Genomic DNA, 20,167 nt, shown 5'->3' with positions numbered 1-20,167 from the left:
GAAGATGGGTGTGAGTGCCCAGGATGCAGACCACCCAGGGGCCTCGTGCACAAGAAGCCCTACCAGAGTCTGGACCCCAGGGAAGAAGCCCAAGGACCCAGCAAGGGTAAGTGATTGTAGGTGCCCCCTGTAACCCTGCCACTCACTGCTGTAGGTAGAGGCAGAAGACCTGGCCGAAGCGGCTGGCATTGGCATTGAGGATGGTCTTGGCATGGCCAAAGCTGCTGAGTATGGGCAGCACATCCTCCACCTGTACAAGGAGGGGTCTTCAAGCATCCCTGGGCAGCAGTAGCCCCCACCAGCAGGCATCCCAGCTAGGGGCAGGTCCAGGGAGGCGTCAGTCCCATCAGAAAGGGCAGTGCCTTCAGCTGACCCCAGGAGACGCCAGAGGCCTGGAGACCACCCCTCTCCTGGCTGAAAGAAGAAAGATAATCCCTCCGACATGGTCAGCTGTCTCCTGGAGGGAGATAGATGGCCAGCTCGGCCCATGAGGTGCCTCCAGCCTGGCCCTCACCTGACACCCTTGGTTCCGCGTCTGATCCCGCTCCAGGCTGCTTAGGAATTGCACGATCTTTTTGGAGGCTTCTGTCTTCCCTGAGCCGCTGTGCCCACTGCAGCGGGAGGAGCTAAGGATGTGTTGGTTGGTAGGGTCTCCAGGGAGGGGCACGTATAGGACCACCCCACTGAATCCAGGAAGTGGGACGTGCCACCCAGAAGTGACAGCTAGCCTGGAGAGACCCCCAGAAATGTGGAAAGATAGTCCCAGAGCATGGAGAGACCCAACAGAAAGAAAAGTCCCCAAGATGCCACATTCCAGGGGCTCATGCGATGATTTCAGCTGGGAGCTCGGCCCTGTGGAGTCCAGAACTGTAGCCCGGCAATGGAGCAGACCAGTGGCTTCCAGGGAAGACCTCAGGCTCCGCCCCACCAACCCTCAGTGTGGCCCATGGGTTCAGCCACGCAGGACGGCCACCACTCACCGCAGGAGGATGCATGGGTCCTGCCCAGTATGCTGAGCCAGGTCATAGGCTGATGCCACGATGGCAAAGATATGTCTGAGGGAGATGAGAAGGTTGCCAGACATGGGGACCTGGGACCCTCCGAGGTGTAGCAGAGGTACTCACAGGCCCTGGGACCTCAGTCAAGGGGACATGCAGGGACTGGGCTGTCTGGGAGGTGAGCAGAGGGTCAGTGGGGCAGAGTCACATACGGGGTGGTGCTGAGGGCCTTCCTGGGGTGGTAGCTTGCCTGGACCTCAGGTGAGAAGAGAGGCAAGGGCCGGTGGGGGTTCAAAACAAGCAAGAGGGGCCCCCCAAAAGTCTGGGGAGGAAAACAAGGTGTCATCAGAGTGTGGAGGGAGCAGGGGGAATGTAAACAGAGCTCAGCCCCCAAGTCCCACTCTGCAGGGCTCCAGAGACGGTTCAGCGCCCAGCCCGGAGAGGAAGAGGAAAGAGAACCTCTAGGGGTGCTGGGGAGCCCTCTGTCCCCAGAGGAAAGGGGATCCCGGCCCACTGTCCCTCCCCGTGGCTCCCATACATAGATTCGGCCCAGGTGAAATCTCTTCTTGAGGCACAGCAGCACAGAGCTGTCACACATCAGCCTGTGGGGACAACAGGGTGGAGGGACAATAAATTGTGGCTGCAGGAGGTTGTGAGTTAGTTCTGCTACCCACTGCAGGGACACGTCGGGCAAGTCATTCAACCTCCCAGAGCCTGATCCATAAAATGAGGGCTGGGCTGTCAAGTAATGGGGAGGCTACAAGTAGGGCTGGCGCTGACCCAGAAGGAAGCTTTGTACTAATTAGAAAGGCAGTCCTGGGGAGGTAACATCTGTCGCCCCTCACCTGCCCCTTCCTGCCAGGAGGGTTCAAGCCTATCTTTCTAAGGATTCAATAAGGGTCTACACGCAATTCATAAAGATGAGGGCAGGGTGGGTATGAGGAGCTGTGAGCCGAGGATGGCAGCTTTGGCACCGAGCCCGCTCACCGCAAGCGGGCCAGGTCCTCCATGTCTTCTAGGCCGTCTCCGAGGCTCCTGCCCTCGGCACCGGGGAAGGGTGGCGCCTCCAGGCCCGGCCCGAGGCTTAGCTCCAGGTCCCTCTCCAGCACTGCCTCGTCCTCATCCTCGGGTTCCCACCGCTCCCTCAGGGACCCGCGGAGGCCCGGGTCTCCCTCCTGCTGCAGGCGGGTCTCCAGGGCGAGTCGGGGCAGCAGCACAGCGGCGCCAAGCCTAGGACCCTTGCGGGGACCGGAGCCCTGCGCCCAGTGCACCGGGGGCTCGTCGTCCAGGGTCTCCGACTCCGCCTCACTGCTGGAGCCGCTCTCGTAGAGCGAGGGCCCGTCGGGGGCAGTCGGGGCGAGGAGGGAGCCGCGACGAAGCCCGGACACCCCTTCCTCACTCGCCCTGCGCCCCTCACTGTGCCCCCCTGCCCCTGCACGAGGCCAACTTCGGCCTTTCCCGGTGGGGGCATCTGTGGACGCTTCTTCAGAGCTGCGGCTGCTCGACGCCCGCCCTGCCCTGTGGATCCTGGGGAACACGACTGCGAACTTGGGATCTGGAGTCCCGTCCTCCTGATCGAAAGGGTCTTCGGGGACTGGGCTTGTCCGGACCTGCGAGGGGCGCGAGAGGACGCCAGGAGGAGCCCTCGGCCTACCCCCGAGCCCTGCTAAGCCGGCCAGGCGCAACGCTAGACGGTGCCGCAGCCCGCGCTCAGGGCCCCGCCCCTCGCCCCCTCTCTCGCGGTCCCGCCCCTCGTCCCCTCTCTCGCGGCCCCGCCCCTCGCTTCCTCTCCCATGACCCAGCCCGTCGTCCGCTTTCCCGCGGCCCCGCCCCTCGTACGCTTTTCCGCGGCCCCACCCCTCGCTCGCCCGTGGCCCCGCCCCCTGCCCCTCGCCCTCTGGCGGCCGCGGCCGCAGCAGAAGCCGCCGCCGCAGCCAGCGCAAGAGGCCCAGGGCTCGCGCTACACTCAGGAGCCGCTCCTTGAGGCCAGCGCGGCGGGGGCCCACGGCCTGGGAAGTGGTGCCTGGCGGGGACCTCGCGAGGAGCCTGCGGACTACCAGGAGGGCCGCCAGCGGGGCTGGGTCCTCCGGCCCCACTCCCGCTGGGGCTCCTGCTTCGCCCTCCCCTGCCGCCGCTGGCACCCGCCCCGCCGCCTTTCTAACCGGGTGGCGCGGAGCCCGGGCCGTCGAGGCCTGCATTGTTTCAGGCTTGGCGCCCTGCTGCGCCCGGTTGTCGCACGCGTCCTGGGCCGGCCCGGTATCCCGAGGAGCCCGCGAGCTGCCCTCGAAGGTCCTGGAGGCCATAGCTGCCCGGGGGCCCCGTCCAGGTCCGGTCTCCAGCAGACTCGAGTCGGAGTCGTCCCCGGAATGCTCGCTGGCTCCAAGGGGCCCCGTCCCCGACGACCCTTCCCGGCCCCAGGGATCTGCGCGGGGCCAGTTGCTGTCCAGGCTGTCGCTGCTTGGCTCCAGCGCTGACTCCGGCCCGGTTTTTGTCCCTTCCGAGCCCGTGACCCTAGGCTCCAGGGTGGGCCGCAGCTCCCGGGCTCCGATGCGCTGGCTGCCGCTCTCCTGGGCCTCGCGGGCTTCGCTGTCCGGACGGGAGCTGCCTCCGTCCCCACCCGACGTGTCCCCATCGAGGCTCCGGGGCGCCCGGCGGCCCCGCTGAGCCGAGGGCCCCGGATCTTTCCCCTTCCTCCTACGGCGGCCGCCCCGCCCTTCTCCTCGGGAGAGGCTGCCTTCCTCCAGGCGCCCCCTGCGGCCGCCCCTGGGCCCGCGTCCCTCACGCCGCGCGCTGCCTTGCCTCTCCTGGGCCTCTGGGGGCGACCCAGCCCCTGGGCGTCTGCAGCCGCCGTTCTCCTCTGCGATGGGCTTCCTGCGGCCACCAGCAGTCCCCTGGTCCCCGGCGGTGGCGGGCTGGGCGGCTGGTCTCGCCCTGGCCGCCTGGCCGCGATCGGATCGTCGTTCCTGGCTGGGCGCGCCGTCCGCGCTGGCCGACCCCGACTCCTGCTCCCCTGAGGCCGGCCTCCCGGGCCTCGCCAGGCGCTGGGGCGCTTTGCCCTGGTTCCTGCCCATGGCTGGCCCAGAGGAAGCGGGCTTCGTGACGCCCGGGTCCTCTCCCCTCCCTGGGGATCTGGCCGCCCGCGGTGACCCTCTGTGCAGTGCACTGCCTCGGCTCTGCTCTCGCAGGGGCTACAGGCTCCTTCTACTCCCCAGCGTGCCCGCCTTACAGGACCATCAATAATGCAGAGGGCGGCGGGTCCTGACCCCCTCGGCCAACAATAGAGCAGAGGCTCCCAGGAAACAGGAGACGCTGCAGCTGCGGACAGGGCAACCGTGCCACCGGGAGGCGCTGCCAGCCAGGCCAGCCTGGCACCGCGCCAGACTGAGGGGGCCCATGCTCCATTCCCACTTCAGTGCTTGCCCAACAGGGAAGGGCCCAGAGAACCTGTCTGGACCTCTTCCTTCTGGGGGTTCCACGGGTCTGGGACCAGGCCCACCCTAGCACATGGCAGCACTCCATGAGTCGTTAGGGTGTTTGTTCTTTTCAATTGTGGAATAAATACAATTTACCGAAAAGTGGATAAAACATAAATGTACATCTTGAACTGGTGTAAAACATGCCTGTCTACATCCTTGGAGTTATGGAACAGAATCACACCCCATAAATTCCTGATTGCCCCAATGTGTGTGTTTTTAAAATACCTATTTTTAAAACAGGTAATACATTCACATCATTCAAACATCCAAACATCACAAGATAAAAGTCTCCCATTCCTGACCCTCAGCGTACTCAGTGTTCCCCTGAGGTTACCCATTTCTGTATTTCCTTGCAAAACTTTCCATGCTGGCCAGGAGTGGTGGCTCACATCCGTAATCCTAGCACTCTGGGAGGCCGAGGTGGGCGGATCACGAGGTCAGAAGATGGAGACCATCCTGGCTAACACGGTGAAACCCCGTCTCTACTAAAAATACAAAAAAATTAGCCGGGCGTGGTGGCGGGCGCCTGTAGTCCCAGCTACTCGGGAGGCTGAGGCGGGAGAATGGCGTGAACCCGGGAGGCGGAGCTTGCAGTGAGCCGAGATCACGCCACTGCACTCCAGCCTGGGAGACACAGCGAGACTCCGTCTCAAAAAAACAAAAAAAAAAAAAAAAAAACAAAAACAAAACAAAACAAAAAAAACACTTTCCATGCAGGGAAAAGCAAATATATTTTTCCCATTTAGCATAAGTGGCAGCTTATGTAGCTCAGGGGTCTCCACTTTGCCTTTTTCACTTAACAATGTAACCTGGTGATTTCATAATAATACCGTAAAAAACCAGCCTGCCTTCCTCCCTTCTCTCCTCCCCCTCTTCCTTGCAAATAAATGCACCATGGTTGAACCAATGCCTTATTGATAGGTTTTTATATCTAAAGTGGATCCTGGCCAAGCGAGGTGGCTCACACCTGTAATCTCAGCACTTTGGGAGGCCGAGGTGGGTGGATCACCTGATGTCAGGAGTTCGAGATCAGCCTGGCTAACATGGTGAAACCCCATCTCTACTAAAAATACAAAAATTAGCTAGGTGTGGTAGCGGATGCCTGTAACCCCAGCTACTCAGGAGGCTGAGGCAAGAGAATTGCTTGAACCCAGGAGGCAGAGATTGCAGTGAGCTGAGATTGTCCCATCCTACGTAGAATCAACTATGAGTAGAATTGCTGCACCATAGGGCACATGCATTTGCAATTTTGAGGTTTCCAAATTTTTCTCCACAAAGGTTGTGCCAATTTATATTACCACCACCACAACAGGGGAGACCACCATTCTTTTCGAACACTCTGAAACATGACAAAATTTCAGTGCCGCTTTGAAGAAATAAGATCTAGTTATCAATAGATCAGTAGAATGACTATAGATAACATTAATCCATTGTACATTTCCAAGTAGCTAGAAGATAACTGTTGGGAGAAAAGCTGAGTGTTGGGAGAGAAGCTGAGGCAGGGCTTGCATGTCTGCTAGACTTTAGCTCCTTGCTTCTAGCACTCCCATTATCTCAAGCAGCCATATGTTTCTTGTTCACTTGATACACTGTTTCCTTTCAACCCCCACCTCCTCACCACCTGTTTCTTTATTTGAGCACCAATAAATAGCCTGGGCTCCCAGAGATAGAGGCCTTTGCAGCCTCCACACTCACGATTGTCCCCTGGTCCCACTTTCTCTCTCAAACTGTCTTTTTCTCATTCCTTTGACTCCGATGGACTTTGTGACTCCCATGACCTGGTGTTGGGTCTGATCACCCCAACAGAAAATGATTCAAATGTTCCTAGTATTAAAAAAAGAAAAATAGCCAGGTGCGGTGGCTCACGCCTATAATCCCAGCATTTTGAGAAGTCAGGAGATCGAGACCATCCTGGCTAACGTGATGAAACCCTATCTCTACTAAAAATACAAAAAATTAGCTGGGCATGTTGGCAGGTGCCTGTAGTCCCAGCTACTTAGGAGGCTGAGGCAGGAGAATGGTGTGAACCTGGGAGGCAGAGCTTGCAGTGAGCCAAGATTGCACCACTGCACTCCAGCCTAGGCGACAGTGCGAGACTCAGCCTAAAAAAAAAGAAAGAAAAGAAAAATAACGTGACAGATACCCTAATTTTGATTATATGAATATATCAAATTATCACATGTACCCCCCAAATAAGTACATGTAATATGTATCAATAAAAAATAATTTTAAAAACTAAAATAAAGGCCGGGCACGGTGGCTCACGCTTGTAATCCCAGCACTTTGGGAGGCCAAGACTGGCGGATCACGAGGTCAGGAGATCGAGACAATCATGGCTAACACAGTGAAACCCTGTTTCTACTAAAAACACAAATTAGTCGGGCGTAGTGGTGGGCACCTGTGGTCCCACCTACTTGGGAGGCTGAGGCAGGAGAATGGTGTGAACCCAGGAGGCGGAGCTTGCAGTGAGCCGAGATCATGCCACTGCACTCCAGCCTGGGTGACTGAGCGAGACTCCAAAAAATAAAAAATAAAAATAAAATTAATTAATTAAATAAAATAAAAATAGACCAGGTGCAGTTGCTCATGCCTGTAATCCCAGCACTTTGGGAGGCTGAGGCGGGCAGATCACGAGGTCAGGAGATCTAGACCATCCTGGTTAACAGGGTGAAACCCTGTCTCTATTAAAAATACAAAAATTAGCTGGGTGTGGTGGCGGGTGCCTGTAGTCCTAGTTACTCAGGAGGCTAAGGCAGGAGAATGGCGTGAACCTGGGAGGCGGAGCTTACAGTGAGCCGAGATTGCACCACTGCACTCCAGCCTGGGCAATAGAGCAAGACTCCATCCCCCCAAAAAATTAATTAATTAATTAATTAAAATAAAATAAAAATAAACTCAGTGCCTCTTTAAGCTCATTTCTCTGTGAAAATAAGCAGCTCTCCCGCTCTTAGAGCCACTCTGCTTCCTTTTCTGAGACCACTCTTTTCTCATCCTTCCCCATCTCTCTATTCGGTGTGAGCAGGTCTGTTTCTTTTTTGAGACAGAGTCTCGCTCTGTTGCCCAGGCTGGAGTGCAGTGGCACGATCTCGGCTCACCGCAACCTCTGCCTCCCAGGTTCAAGTGATCCTCCCACCTCAGCCTGTAACTGGGATTACAGGCGTGCACCATCATGCCCTGCTAGTTTTGTACGTTTAGTAGAGATGGGGTTTCACCATGTTGCCCAGGCTGGTCTTGAAGGCCTGGCCTCAAGTGATCTGCCCAACTTGGCCTCCCAAAGTGGTGGGATTACAGGTGTGAGCCACCTCGCCCGGTCAGGACTGTTTCTTGATGATTAGACTGTTAAACCTGGGCAGGATTTGTGAGGCCACTTGAGAGCTCTGGGGCCAGGCAGCTGTGCAGGGGCAGGTTCAGGGCACCCACGATGGAATTAGATGAGTCATCCAGGTGAGGCCTGTGACCTACCCCACAGGGACTTCCGTGCCCCCACGCCCCCACTGACCGGCTTGCTGTGGCCTTTCCTCACCAGGAGCAGCACCCAGCACGGAGCAGGGGAGGTGACATTCCAGACTGCGGCACTTTCCCTCAGAATGCTCTCGTCAGCCCATGCCTGCCTTACGCCCATCTCTCTGCACACCTCCTAGAACCAGATTCAGACCTGGGTGCAGCTGTTGCCAGCGCCCACGTTGCCTAAGAGGGCTGTTCACAGCCCAGAGGCCAGGTTTGAGCAACAAGTTGACAGTGATCTGGCCTTTGCCGTCTGCATGCTCAAGGAGGCAGCCTTCTGGAGAGGGAGGCAGCTGTTCCAAGGACTACGAGCTCACGGGTAACGTCAGCCTGTAGATGTCTGCAAGCTGTACTCCCCCATTGCCAGCTGTGCTGGGGCAAAGGACAATGATATTCTGAGCACTCGTTTCTCCTGTAAGAAGCAGAACATGGGTGAGGTATTCACCTGGCGGATTAATACATAGCATTGAGAACTGTCTACAGCTGTCAGCAACAACATGGATAATCTTGCAAGCATAGTGGTGAGTGAAGGAAGCCAGGCATGAAAGAGTATCCACTGCATTCTATTTATATAAAGTACAAAAACAGGCAAAGTGATCTACAGAGTGGTCCCCCCAGGGTCAGTAGTGACTCAAAGGGGACACAAAGGAAGCTCTGAGATATGGGTGATGCTGTTTGTTCAGTTTGTGGGGATTTGCTGAGTCGTTCTCCTATGACTTGTGCACTGTTGGTTTGTATCTTTTTTTTCTTTTGAGATGGAGTCTTGCTCTGTTGCCCAGGCTGGAGTGCAGTGGTGCAATCTCGGCTCGCTGCAACCTCCACCTCCTGGGTTCAAGCGATTCTCCTACCTCAGCCTCCTGAGCAGCTAGGAATACAGGTGCACACCACCACGCCCGGCTATCTTTGCATTTTTAGTAGAGATAGGGTTTCACCATGTAGGCTAGGCTGGTCTCAAACTCCTGACCTTGTGATCTACCCACCTTGGCCTCCCAAAGTGCTGGACTACAGGCATGAGCTACCATGCCCAGCCTGATTTGTATCTTATAGCACAGATAGCACAGTGGGCTGGGCATGGTGGCTCACAAATGTAATCTCAGCACTTTGAGAGGCTGAGGATTACTTGATCCGGGAGTTCCAGACCATCCAGAGCAACATGACAAGACCCCGTCTCTACAAAAAATTTTCAAAAATTAGCTGGAGGCCAGGCGCAGTGGCTCCTGTCTGTAATCCCAGCACTTGGGAGACCGAAGTGGGTGGATCACTTGAGGTCAGGAGTTCGAGACCGGCCTGGCCAACATGTTGAAACCCCGTCTCTACTAAAAATACAAAAATTAGCCGGGTGTGGTGGCGGGTGCCTGTCATCCCAGCTGTAGGGTCCAGCCCCACGGGGTCGGTGGGTTTTTCTCCCCGTGTGCAGAGACGAGAGATTATAGAAATAAAGACACAAGACAAAGAGATAAAAGAAAAGACAGGTGGGCCTAGGCGACCACTACCACCAAGACGTGCAGACCGGTAGCGGCCCCGAATGCCAGGCTGCACTGTTATTTATTGGATACAAGGCAAAAGGGGCAGGGTAAGGAGTATGAGCCGTCTCCAATGATTGACAAGGTCACGTGAGTCACATGTCCACTGGACAGGGGCCCCTTCCCTGCCTGGCAGCCGAGGCAGACAGAGAGAGGGAGACAGAGAGACAGCTTACGCCATTATTTCTGCATATCAGCGACTTTTAGTACTCTCACTAATTTTGCTACTGTTATCTAAAAGGCAGAGCCAGGTGTACAGGATGGAACATGAAGCACAGCGTCACAGGGAGACGGTTAGGCCTTTAGATAACTGTGGGTGCGCCTGACTGATGTCAGGCCCTCTACAAGAGGTGGAAGAGTAGAGTCTTCTCTAAACTCCTCTGGGGAAAGGAGGACTGCCTTTCCCAGTCTGCTGAGTAGCAGGTGTTTTTCCTTGGCAGTGACGCTACTGCTAGACCACGGTCCACTTGGTAACGGGCATTTTCCCAGATGCTGGTGTTGCCACTAGACCAAGGCGCCCTCTGGTGGCCCTGTCTAGGCATAACAGACGGCTCACACTTGCCTTCTGGTGACTTCTCCCTACGTCCCCTCAGCTCCTATCTCTGTATGGCCTGGTTTTTCCTAGGTTGTGATTATAGAGTGAGGATTATCATAATTTTGGAATAAAGAGTAATTGCTACAAACTAATGATTAATGATATTCATATATAATCATATCTATGATCTATATCTAGTAGAAATATTCTTTTTTTTTTTTTTTTTTTTGAGACAGAGTCTCGCTCTGTCGCCCAGGCTGGAGTGCAGTGGCCGGGTCTCAGCTCACTGCAAGCTCCGCCTCCCGGGTTTACGCCATTCTCCTGCCTCAGCCTCCCAAGTAGCTGGGACTACAGGCGCCCGCCACCTCGCCCGGCTAGTTTTTTGTATTTTTTAGTAGAGACGGGGTTTCACCGTGTTAGCCAGGATGGTCTCGATCTCCTGACCTCGTGATCTGCCCGTCTTGGCCTCCCAAAGTGCTGGGATTACAGGCTTGAGCCACCGTGCCCAGCCTACTATTCTTATTTTATATATTTTATTACATTGGAACAGCTTGGCCCTCGGTCTCTTGCCTCGGCATCTGGGTGGCTTGCGGCCCACACCCAGCTACTCAGGAGGCTGAGGCAGGAGAAGCGCTTAAACCCGGGAGGCAGAGGTTGCAGTGAGCAGAGATTGCGCCACTGCACTCCAGCCTGAGTGACAGAGTGAGACTCCATCTCAAAAAAAAAAAATTATTAGCTAAGCATGGTGGCACATGCCTGTAGTCCCAACTACTTGGGAGGCCAAGGTGGGAGGCTGAGGTGGGAGTATCACTTGAGTCTGGGAGATGGAGGCCACAGAGAGCAGTGATTGTGCTACGGCACTCCAGCCTGGGCAAGAGAGCAAGACCCTATCTCAAAAACAAAAACCAGGCCGGGCGTGGTGGCTCATGCCTGTAATCCTAGCACTTTGGGAGTCTGAGGCAGGCGGATCATGAGGTCAGGAGATTGAGACCATCCTGATTAACATGGTGAAACCCTGTCTCTACTAAAAATATAAAAATTAGCTGGGAGTGGTGGCATTCACCTGTAGTCTCAGCTACTTGGGAGGCTCAGGCAGGAGAATAGCTTGAACCCAGGAGGCAGAGGTAGCAGTGAGCTAAGATTGTGCCACTGAACTCCAGCCAGGGCGACAGAGCCAGACTCCGTCTCAAAAAAAAAAAACACAAAACCCAAAACCACAAAAAACAAAAAAATTAAGATAGCATACAGAAAGAGCTCACTGTTTTGTTTTCTGTTTTTTTTTTTTTTTTCTTTAGACGCAGTCTCACTCTGTCGCCCATTCTGGAGTGCAGTGGCGTGATCTCGGTTCACTGCAACCTCTGCCTCCCAGGTTCAAGCAATTCTTCTGACTCAGCCTCCCAAGTAGCTGGGACTACGAGCACATGCCACCATGCCCAGCTAATTGTTTGTATTTTTAGTAGAGACGTGGTTTCACCATGTTAGCCAGGATGGTCTTGCTCTCCTGACCTCATGATCTGCCCCTCTCAGACTCCTAAAGTGCTGGGATTACAGGTGTGAGCCCCCACACCTGGCCAGAGAGTTCACTGTTTTGCCGTGGACAAACAACGACAATAATAGTAGCAGATAGCTAGCACCTCAGGGCTTCTTATGCTCCAGACATCATGTTCTAAGCACTTTTCTTTTTCTTTTTCTTTTTTTTTTTTAAGACAGAGTCTCGCTCTGTTGCCAGGCTGGAGTGCAGTGGCATGATCTCAGCTCACTACAAGCTCCGCCTCTTGGGTTCACGCCATTCTCCTGCCTCAGCCTCCCGAGTAGCTGGGACTACAGGCGCCCGCCACCACGCCCGACTAATCTTTTGTATTTTTAGTAGAGACGGCATTTCACCATGTTAGCCAGGATCTAAGCACTTTTCTGTGAGTTTATTTAATCCTGAGAGCACTGTAAGAGGAAGGTGCTATCAGGATGTTCATTCTACTGATGATACCACAGAGGCATACAGTTAGGGAGTGTCAGAGCTGGGATGCCAGCTCAGGCCGTCTGGCTCCAAAGGCCCAGATGGAGAATGGATGTGAGAGAAGTGTCAAAAAAATTGTAACACATTTAGTTAAAAGATCTTCACTGGCAGGCTGGGCACGGTGGCTCACGCCTGTAATCCCAGCACTTTGGGAGGCTGAGGTGGGCAGATCACCTGAGGTCAGGAGTTCAAGACCAGCCTGACCAACATGGTGAAACCCTGTCTCTACTAAAAATACAAAAAATGGGCCGGGTGCGGTGGCTCATGCCTGTAATCCCAGCACTTTGGGAGGCCGAGGCGGGCAGATCATGAGGTCAGGAGAACGAGACCATTCTGGCTAACATGGTGAAACCCTGTCTCTACTAAAAATACAAAAAATTAGCCAGGCGTGGTGGCGGGCGCCTGTAGTCCCAGCTACTCGGGAGGCTGAGGCAGGAGAATGCCATGAACCCGAGAGGCGGAGTTTGCAGTGAGCCGAGATTGCGCCACTGCACTCCAGCCTGGGCGACAGGTTGAGACTCTGTCTCAGAAAAAAAAAAAACAAAAAACAAAACTAAAGTGAGCCGGTATGGTGGTGGGCACCTGTAATCCCAGCTACTCAGGAGGCTGAGGCAGAAGGATCACTTGAACCCGGGAGGCAGAGGTTGCAGTGAGCCAAGATCACACCAGTGTACTTCAGCCTGGGAGACAGCAAGACTCCGTCTAAAAAAAAAAAAAAAAAAAGATCTTCACTGACTTTTACTTGTGATTCTAGAATAAGGCAACATCTCATTCTATAAAATAGAATTATATAAAATAGAATGAATGTTCTCATGAGCCGAGCAGAGGAGCCTGGTTTTATAGACAGAAAAGGGGTGAGGGAAACAGACACAGAGAACAGAAAGCACATGGGTGATTTTTGTTTTGTTTTTTTTTGAGACGGAGTCATGCTCTGTTGCCAGGCTGGAGTGCAGTGGCATGATCTTGGCTTGTTGCAATCTCTGCCTCCCAGGTTCAAGCCATTCTCTTGCCTCAGCCTCCCGAGTAGCTGGGATTACAGGCACACGCCACCACAGCCAGTTCATTTTTGTATTTTAGTAGAGACAGGGTTTCACCATGTTGGCCAGGCTGGTCTTGAACTCCTGACCTCGTAATCTGCCCTCCTCGGCCTCCCAAAGTGCTGGGATTACAAGTGTGAGCCACTGCGCCCTGCCCAGATGGGTGGTTTCAAAATGATTTTCCTTGTAAGGTTAACACAGAGGGGACTTCCTTATCACGCTGGCTAAAACTGGCCTGTTTGGGGATTTGGCCGTTATCTCTCTCTCTCTTGATTTCTTGGCAGGTCAGATAAACAACTTAGTTTCAGCTTGGTGGTGTGGAACTTGAGCAAGAGTGACTCCATTTTGGTTTGGTTTACTGGGTCTAGCGCAGGAACTCAGTACAAACCAATGGCTAAAAGTTTTATTTAAAAGGAGCTGGGCCTACGGATCACGAGGTCAAGAGATTGAGACCATCCTGGCTAACACAGTGAAACCCCATCTCTACTAAAAAAATACAAAAAATTAGCCAGGCATGGTGGCAGGCGCCTGTAGTCCCAGCTACTCAGGAGGCTGAGGCAGGAGAATGGTGTGAACCTGGGAGGTGGAGCTTGCAGTGAGCCGAGATCGTGCCACTGCACTCCAGCCTGGGTGACAGAGTGAGACTCTGTCTCAAACAAACAAACAAACAAAAAAAGGAGCTGGGCTGGGCGCGGTGGCTCACACCTGTAATCCCAGCACTTAGGGAGGCTGAGGCAGGCAGATCACCTTAAGTCATGAGTTCAAGAACAGCCTGGCCAACATGGTGAAACCCCGTCTCTACTAAAAATACAAAAATTAGCCGCGTGTGGTGGTGGGTGCCTGTAATTCTAGCTACTCTGGAGGCTGAGGCAGGAGAATCGCTTGAACCCAGGAGGTGGAGGTTGCAGTGAGCTGAGATTGCGCCACCGCGTTCCAGCCTAGAAGACAGAGCGAGACTCTGTCTCAAAAAAAAAAAAAAGGAGCTAACATCACTCCAAACAGAGCTCGAGTTCCTCGGTGGCCCACTATCATGCATTCTGCAAGCTCTCGGGACCAGCTCTTCAGCTCTGTGTCCCTGACCAATCTCCTGTCCCTTTGGGTGCCCTCCTCTTCCTTTTTTTTTTTTTTTTTTTTTTTTTTTTGTGAGTCTCGCTCTGTTGCCCAAGCTGGAGTGCAGTGGCACAATCTTGGCTCACTGCAACATCTGCCTCCCGGGTTCAAGCGATTCTCCTGCCTCAGCCTCCCAAGTAGCTGGGACTTCAGGCGCGCACCACCATGCCTGGCTAATTATTGCTTTGTTTTGTTTTTGAGATGGAGTCCCGCTCTGTCACCCAGGCTGGAGTGCAGTGGCGTGATCTCGGCTCACTGCAACCTCTCCCTCCCGGGTCAAGCAATTCTCCTGCCTCAGCCTCCCAAGTAGCTGGGATTATAGGTGGGTGCCATCACACCTAGCTAATTTTTGTATTTGTTGTAGAGTCAAAGTTTTGCCATGATGGCCAGACTGGTCTTGAACTCCTGACCTCAAGTGATTCACCTGCCTGGGCCTCCCAAAGTGCTGGGATTACAGGTGTGAGCCACTGTGCCTGGCCTGGGTGCCTCTTCTTCTTTCTGCTGACCCAGGCTGGTGCTTGTATCTCACTCAGCTCAGTGGGTGTGGCAGGCTTCTTACCCTCTGAGCTTCAGTTTCCTTCCCAAGTACCATTTTATTTAAACCTCCTCTAACCGTAGGAATGAAATAGGATCACATTTTACACATGATAAAATGTACACATGATAAAATGACTCGGAGAGGTTAAGTAGTTTAAGGAGCCAGGTGTGTGCCTGTAATCCTAGCGCTTTAGGAGGCCAATACGGGAAGATCGTGAGAGGCCAGAAGTTTAAGGCTGCAGTGACCCATGATTGTGCCACTGTACTCCAGCCTGGGTAACAGAGCGAGACCCCGTCTCTAAAAATAAAAATAAAAACAAAATTAAAAAGTAGTTTATGTGCCAGGCACGGTGGCTCACGCCTGTAATCCCAGCACTTTGGGAGGCTGAGGCAGGCAGATCATGAGGTCGGGAGTTCGAGACCAGCCTGGCCAACACGGTAAAACCCCATCTCTACTAAAAATACAAAAATTAGCTGGGCATGGTGGTAGGTGCCTGTAGTCCCAGCTACTCAGAGGGCTGAGGCAGGAGAATCACTTGAACCTGGGAGACGTAGGTTGCAGGGAGCCAAGATCACTGCCACTACACTCCAGCCTGGGCGACAGAGTGAGACTGTCTCAAAAAAAAAAACCCAGTAGCTTAAGGACGCATAACCAGTAAATACGGACTTGAGGACCAAGCCCAGGCCCTGTGGCCTTTAATACCCACTTTTCTGCTGAACCCACACTGTGGAGCTCCACAGCGCCTCTGCTGGAATCAGCCTTGGAACCGGACAGCCTTGGTCCTCCATCCTAGCTGCACTGCTCTACCCTCCTGTGTCTGACCTTGAACAACCTTCAGGGAACAGCTTGGCTAATCTCGACATGCAGGGAGATGGGCGGCACCCCGGAGCCTGGCTCTCCCCTCCGCTTCCCACTTTCCCATTGACTTCCCGTTGCCTGCTTTCCTCACCAGTGTACAGTGAGCTCCTCCCTGGGGCGTGTGTCGACTCTGGACTTCCTGCCACACTCCTCTGGAGCCATCTCCTTCTCTCCTGGCCTCACCCACCATCCACAGTAACTTTCACCTCCTAGGGTTGGGTGTTTACTAGGAGTCAGGTGCTGTGTGATTTTACAGGCTCTCATTTAATCCTTTACAACCCTCTGAGGTAGGTCCTATTATTATCCCTCACTTTACAGATAAGTAAACTAAGTTTCGGGAGTGAGGTCATGCACCCAAGGTCACGCAGCCAGTCACGTGAAAGCCAGTGTAAAAGAGCTGGATCCGCCTGGCCTCAAAGGCTAAACGAACACCAGATCTCCACCACTTTGAATGCCCAAGACCTTCACGTCTAAATCTGCAGACTGGCAGTGTGGCAGCTCATGCCTATGATCCCAGCACTTTGGGAGGCTGAGGCAGGAGTATCCATTGAGACCCAGGGTTTGAGACCAGCCTGGGCAATGTAGGGAGTCCTTGTCTCTACAAAAAATTTAAAAATAAAAAATTAGGCCTGGTGCGGTGGCTCACGCCTGTAATCCCAGCAGTTTGGGAGGCCAAGGCTGGCAGATCACAAGGTCAGGAGATCGAGATGATCCTGGCTAACATGGTGAAATTCCGTCTCTACTAAAAATACAAAAAATTAGCTGGGCGTGGTGGCGGGCGCCTGCAGTCCCAGCTACTCAGGAGGCTGAGGCAGGAGAATGGCGTGAACTGGGAGGCGGAGCTTGCAGTGAGCCGAGATCGCACCACTGCATTCCAGCCTGGGCGACAGAGCAAGACTCCATCTGAAAAAAATAAAATAAAATATAAAAATAAAAATAAAAAATTAGGACAGGTGTGGTGGCTCACGCCTGTAATCCCAGCACTTTGGGAGGCCGAGGCAGGCAGATCACAAGGTCACGAGTTTGAGACCAGCTTGGCCAACCCGGTGAAATCCTGTCTCTACTAAAAATACAAAAATAAGCCAGGTGTGGTGGGGGGGTGCCTGTAATCCCAGCTACTTGGGAGGCTGAGGCAGGAGAATTACTTGAACCTAGGAGGCAGAGATTGCAGTGTGCCAAGATCGCGCCACTGCACTCTGGCCTGGGCGACAGAGTGAGGCTCTGTCTTGAAAAAATAATAATAATAATAATTAGCTGGGTGTGGTGGTGTGCACTTGTGGACCCAGCTACAAGTTTGCTGCAACCCAAGAGTTCCAGGCTACAGTGAGCTATGATCACACCACTGCACTTCAGCCTGGGCAACAGAGCAAGACTCTGTTTCTAAAATAAATCAGTCTCCATGGCCAGGCTCAGTAGCTTATGACTGTAATCCTAGCCCTTTGGACAACTGAGGCAGGAGGATTACTTGAGCCTTGGAGGTCAAGGTTGCAGTGAGCCATGATCTCATGCCACTGTACTCCAGCCTAGGTGACAGAGTGACACCCTGTCTCTAAAAAACAAATAAAAATAAAATAAAATAAATAAATATCCAGACCACGAATCCAGTTGCTTGCTGTATACCTCCCTGGTCCTTAGAGGCAAAAGGTAGCCCTCACACTCACTCACCTCCTCCCATCTGGCAGCTGTCCTTGTCAACCCAACCCCTCAATGCCTCTATTTCACCACCACTGTCACCTTGCCCCTGGATGGCTGTGGGGACCCCAGCTCTTTCTCTCCCTTTGCCAGCCCAGCTTCCTCCAGTTAACTTTTTTTTTTTTCTTTGAGACAGAGTCTCATTCTGTCCCCAGGCTGGAGTGGAGTGGCATGATCTCAGTTCACTGCAACCTCCGCCTCCCGGGTTCAAGAGATTTTCCTGCCTCAGACTCCCGAGTGGCTGGAATTACAGGTGCGTGCCACCGCATCTAGCTAATTTTTGTGTTTTTAGTAGAGATGGGGTTTCACCATGTTGGGCAGGCTGGTCTTGATCTCCTGACCTCGTGATCCACCTGTCTCGGCCTCCCAAAGTGCTGGGATTACAGGCGTGAGCCACCGCCTCCGGCCCCTCCAGTTCACTTTCTAGAGAGGAGGATGCAACGTCCTTCCATCTTGCACGCCCATCAATACAAATTGTTCATCTCACACTTCCAATGAGAATATTTTCTTAAACTGAAATATGCAAACCGACATTAGCGAATACTTCCAAGCGCAGCGTACTTACCGCGAAGCTCAAAGCTCAGCACTAGTGAGCATGGAAGGAAGTCCATGTTCAGAGTCTTTCTGATATTTTCAGGGCTGTGTGTTTTCGACTTCTTGTTCAATTTCATCAGCAAGACCTGTGCTGTGGCCACCAGGCTCCTCTGTGCCACAAAAGTGCAGGTTCTGCTGTTTTCTTCTGATTCACTGGTACTTGCATTATCACCATTATCTTTTTTTTTTTGAGATGGAGTCTTGTTCTGTTACCCAGTCTGGGGTGCAGTGGTGTGATCTTGGCTCACTGCAACCTCCGCCTCCCAGGTTTGTGATTCTCCCACCTCAGCCTCCTGAGTAGCTGGGGTTACAGGTGCCCGCCACCAAGCCCGGCTAATTTTTTTTTTTTTTTTTTTTTTGAGACACAGTCTTGCTCTGTTGCCCAGGCTGAAGTGCAGTGGCCGGATCTCAGCTCACTGCAAGCTCCGCCTCCCGGGTTCACGCCATTCTCCTGCCTCAGCCTCCCAAGTAGCTGGGACTACAGGCGCCCGCCACCTTGCCCGGCTAGTTTTTTGCATTTTTTTAGTAGAGACGGGGTTTCACTGTAGCCAGGATGGTCTCGATCTCCTGACCTCGTGATCCACCCGTCTCGGCCTCCCAAAGTGCTGGGATTACAGGCTTGAGCCACCGTGCCCGGCCTAATTTTTGTATTTTTAGAAGAAACGGGATTTTACCATGTTGGCCAGGCTGGTCTTGAACTCCTGACCTCCAGTGATCCGCCTGCCTTGGCCTCCCAAGGTGCTGGGATCACAGGCGTGAGCCACCATGCCTAGCTAATTTTTGCATTTTTAGTAGAGACAGGGTTTAACCATGTTGACCAGGCTGGTCTTGAACTCCTAACTTCAAGTGATCTGCCCACCTCAGCCTTCCAAAGTGCTGGGATTACAGATGTGAGCCACTGTGCCCAGCCACCTCTCGTTCTTTATAACAGTATGGAGGCCGGGCGCGGTGGCTCAAGCCTGTAATCCCAGCACTTTGGGAGGCCGAGACGGGCGGATCACGAGGTCAGGAGATCGAGGCCATCCTGGCTAACACGGTGAAAACCCGTCTCTACTAAAAAAAAAATACAAAAAACTAGCCGGGCGAGGTGGCGGGCGCCTGTAGTCCCAGCTACTTGGGAGGCTGAGGTAGGAGAATGGTGTAAACCCGGGAGGCGGAGCTCGCAGTGAGCTGAGATCCGGCCACTATGCTCCAGCCTGGGGGACAGAGCGAGACTCCGTCTCAAAAAAAAAAAAAAAAAAAAAAAACAGTATGGAAAGGGACTAATACAGGTGTCTCATGAGGTGTCCCCCATCTCTTTGGCTGGTCTGTCTGCCAGGCACTGTCCCTTCCCTGCTTCTTCCAGCATGGTGTTCCTCTCCCTTTGGGGAACTGCTCTCCCATATTCCTCATAGTTCCCGAGTTGCTCATCTCAGAAGTCTAACAAGGGATGGTCAAGTGGCCATCTCGAGATGGACATCGCCAGATGGAACACCTGGTGCCCAACTCCTCCGAACAGGCCTTTCCTCACTCAGGCAGAGCAGGCGCCTGTCACACCTGGCCCTCACTGGGCCTCCCTAGTCTGGCCTCACTTTCGGCCCTGCCTGCCAGCCACCTTCAGCTCTCCACTGCCTCCCACGGTGAGTGAGTTCCTGGAATGGTGCTGAGCCCTCTTGTCCTCTGTCTGGAAGAGTCTGCCTGCTCTCTGGCAATTCCTGGTTCTCTCGGGTCACCCCCCCGGTGCGTTTCTCACCAGTGTCCATTGAGGACCATGAGCCCCAACTGTGGCAGGAACCACAGTTGTCTCAGACACCAGAGAACCCCACGCACTGGCCATACAGTAGGTGCTCAACGAAGACGAGTCAATAAAGATCCAACCCATGTCCAATCTAAATAACCCAGCCTCTCCCCTGGGGGAGGCCTTTCTCCTTGGGGACCACCTCCCCTTCAGCAGCACCCCACAGTCCTCCCTGGTGTCTGGAGGAAGCCAACAGGTCTGAGATACTGGGGTGCCCTTCTCCTCCTGACAGTAGGGAAAGGCCAGCCAGGGGTGGCCAGGACCCAGGGAAACAAGTAAGGCAGACTCAAGATGGTTCGTGCTTGCTATGTGTTCCCAGAGAGGGAAGGCACAGCCGGGCTCAGACACAACTATGCAGTTTGATTCACACGACTCCCAAAGTGGATTCTCCTGATGCCAGCCCAGGCCAGGGCTAGAGCCTCGGGGGACAGGCAGGGTACCGGCTCCCACTTTGTATTCACATGGAAAATTTCTACACAATTGAAATATTAAAGTAGGTGGACCAGTCCAG

General features: G+C 53.8%; 1 protein-coding gene across 8 annotated transcripts in view; it reads right to left on the bottom strand.

Annotated features, from left to right (window-relative positions):
* Positions 1-4,279, bottom strand: part of LOC105469170 (myosin XVB) — a 37,071-nt gene extending 32,792 nt beyond the window's left edge. For 3 of the 8 annotated variants that reach the window (XM_011719857.3, XM_011719858.3, XM_011719859.3), the window contains exons 1-6: positions 1,986-4,269; positions 1,537-1,600; positions 1,211-1,320; positions 981-1,055; positions 515-728; positions 147-250 (exon numbers count right to left, since the gene is read on the bottom strand). In XM_011719857.3, the coding sequence (XP_011718159.3) occupies positions 147-250; positions 515-728; positions 981-1,055; positions 1,211-1,320; positions 1,537-1,600; positions 1,986-4,069 (2,651 nt within the window). In that variant the 5' untranslated portion in view covers positions 4,070-4,269. Of the gene's footprint in view, positions 1-146; positions 251-514; positions 729-980; positions 1,056-1,210; positions 1,321-1,536; positions 1,601-1,985 lie in introns of all 8 variants that reach the window. The other 5 variants (XR_003015289.2, XR_003015288.2, XR_011616016.1 and 2 more) reach the window with 4 other exon arrangements.
* Between the last annotated feature and the right edge of the window lie 15,888 nt (positions 4,280-20,167).

This window comes from Macaca nemestrina, chromosome 17 (assembly GCF_043159975.1).
Source record: "Macaca nemestrina isolate mMacNem1 chromosome 17, mMacNem.hap1, whole genome shotgun sequence".
In the NCBI taxonomy this organism is placed as follows: domain Eukaryota; kingdom Metazoa; phylum Chordata; class Mammalia; order Primates; family Cercopithecidae; genus Macaca; species Macaca nemestrina.
This window is presented reverse-complemented; position numbering and strand designations above follow the sequence as displayed.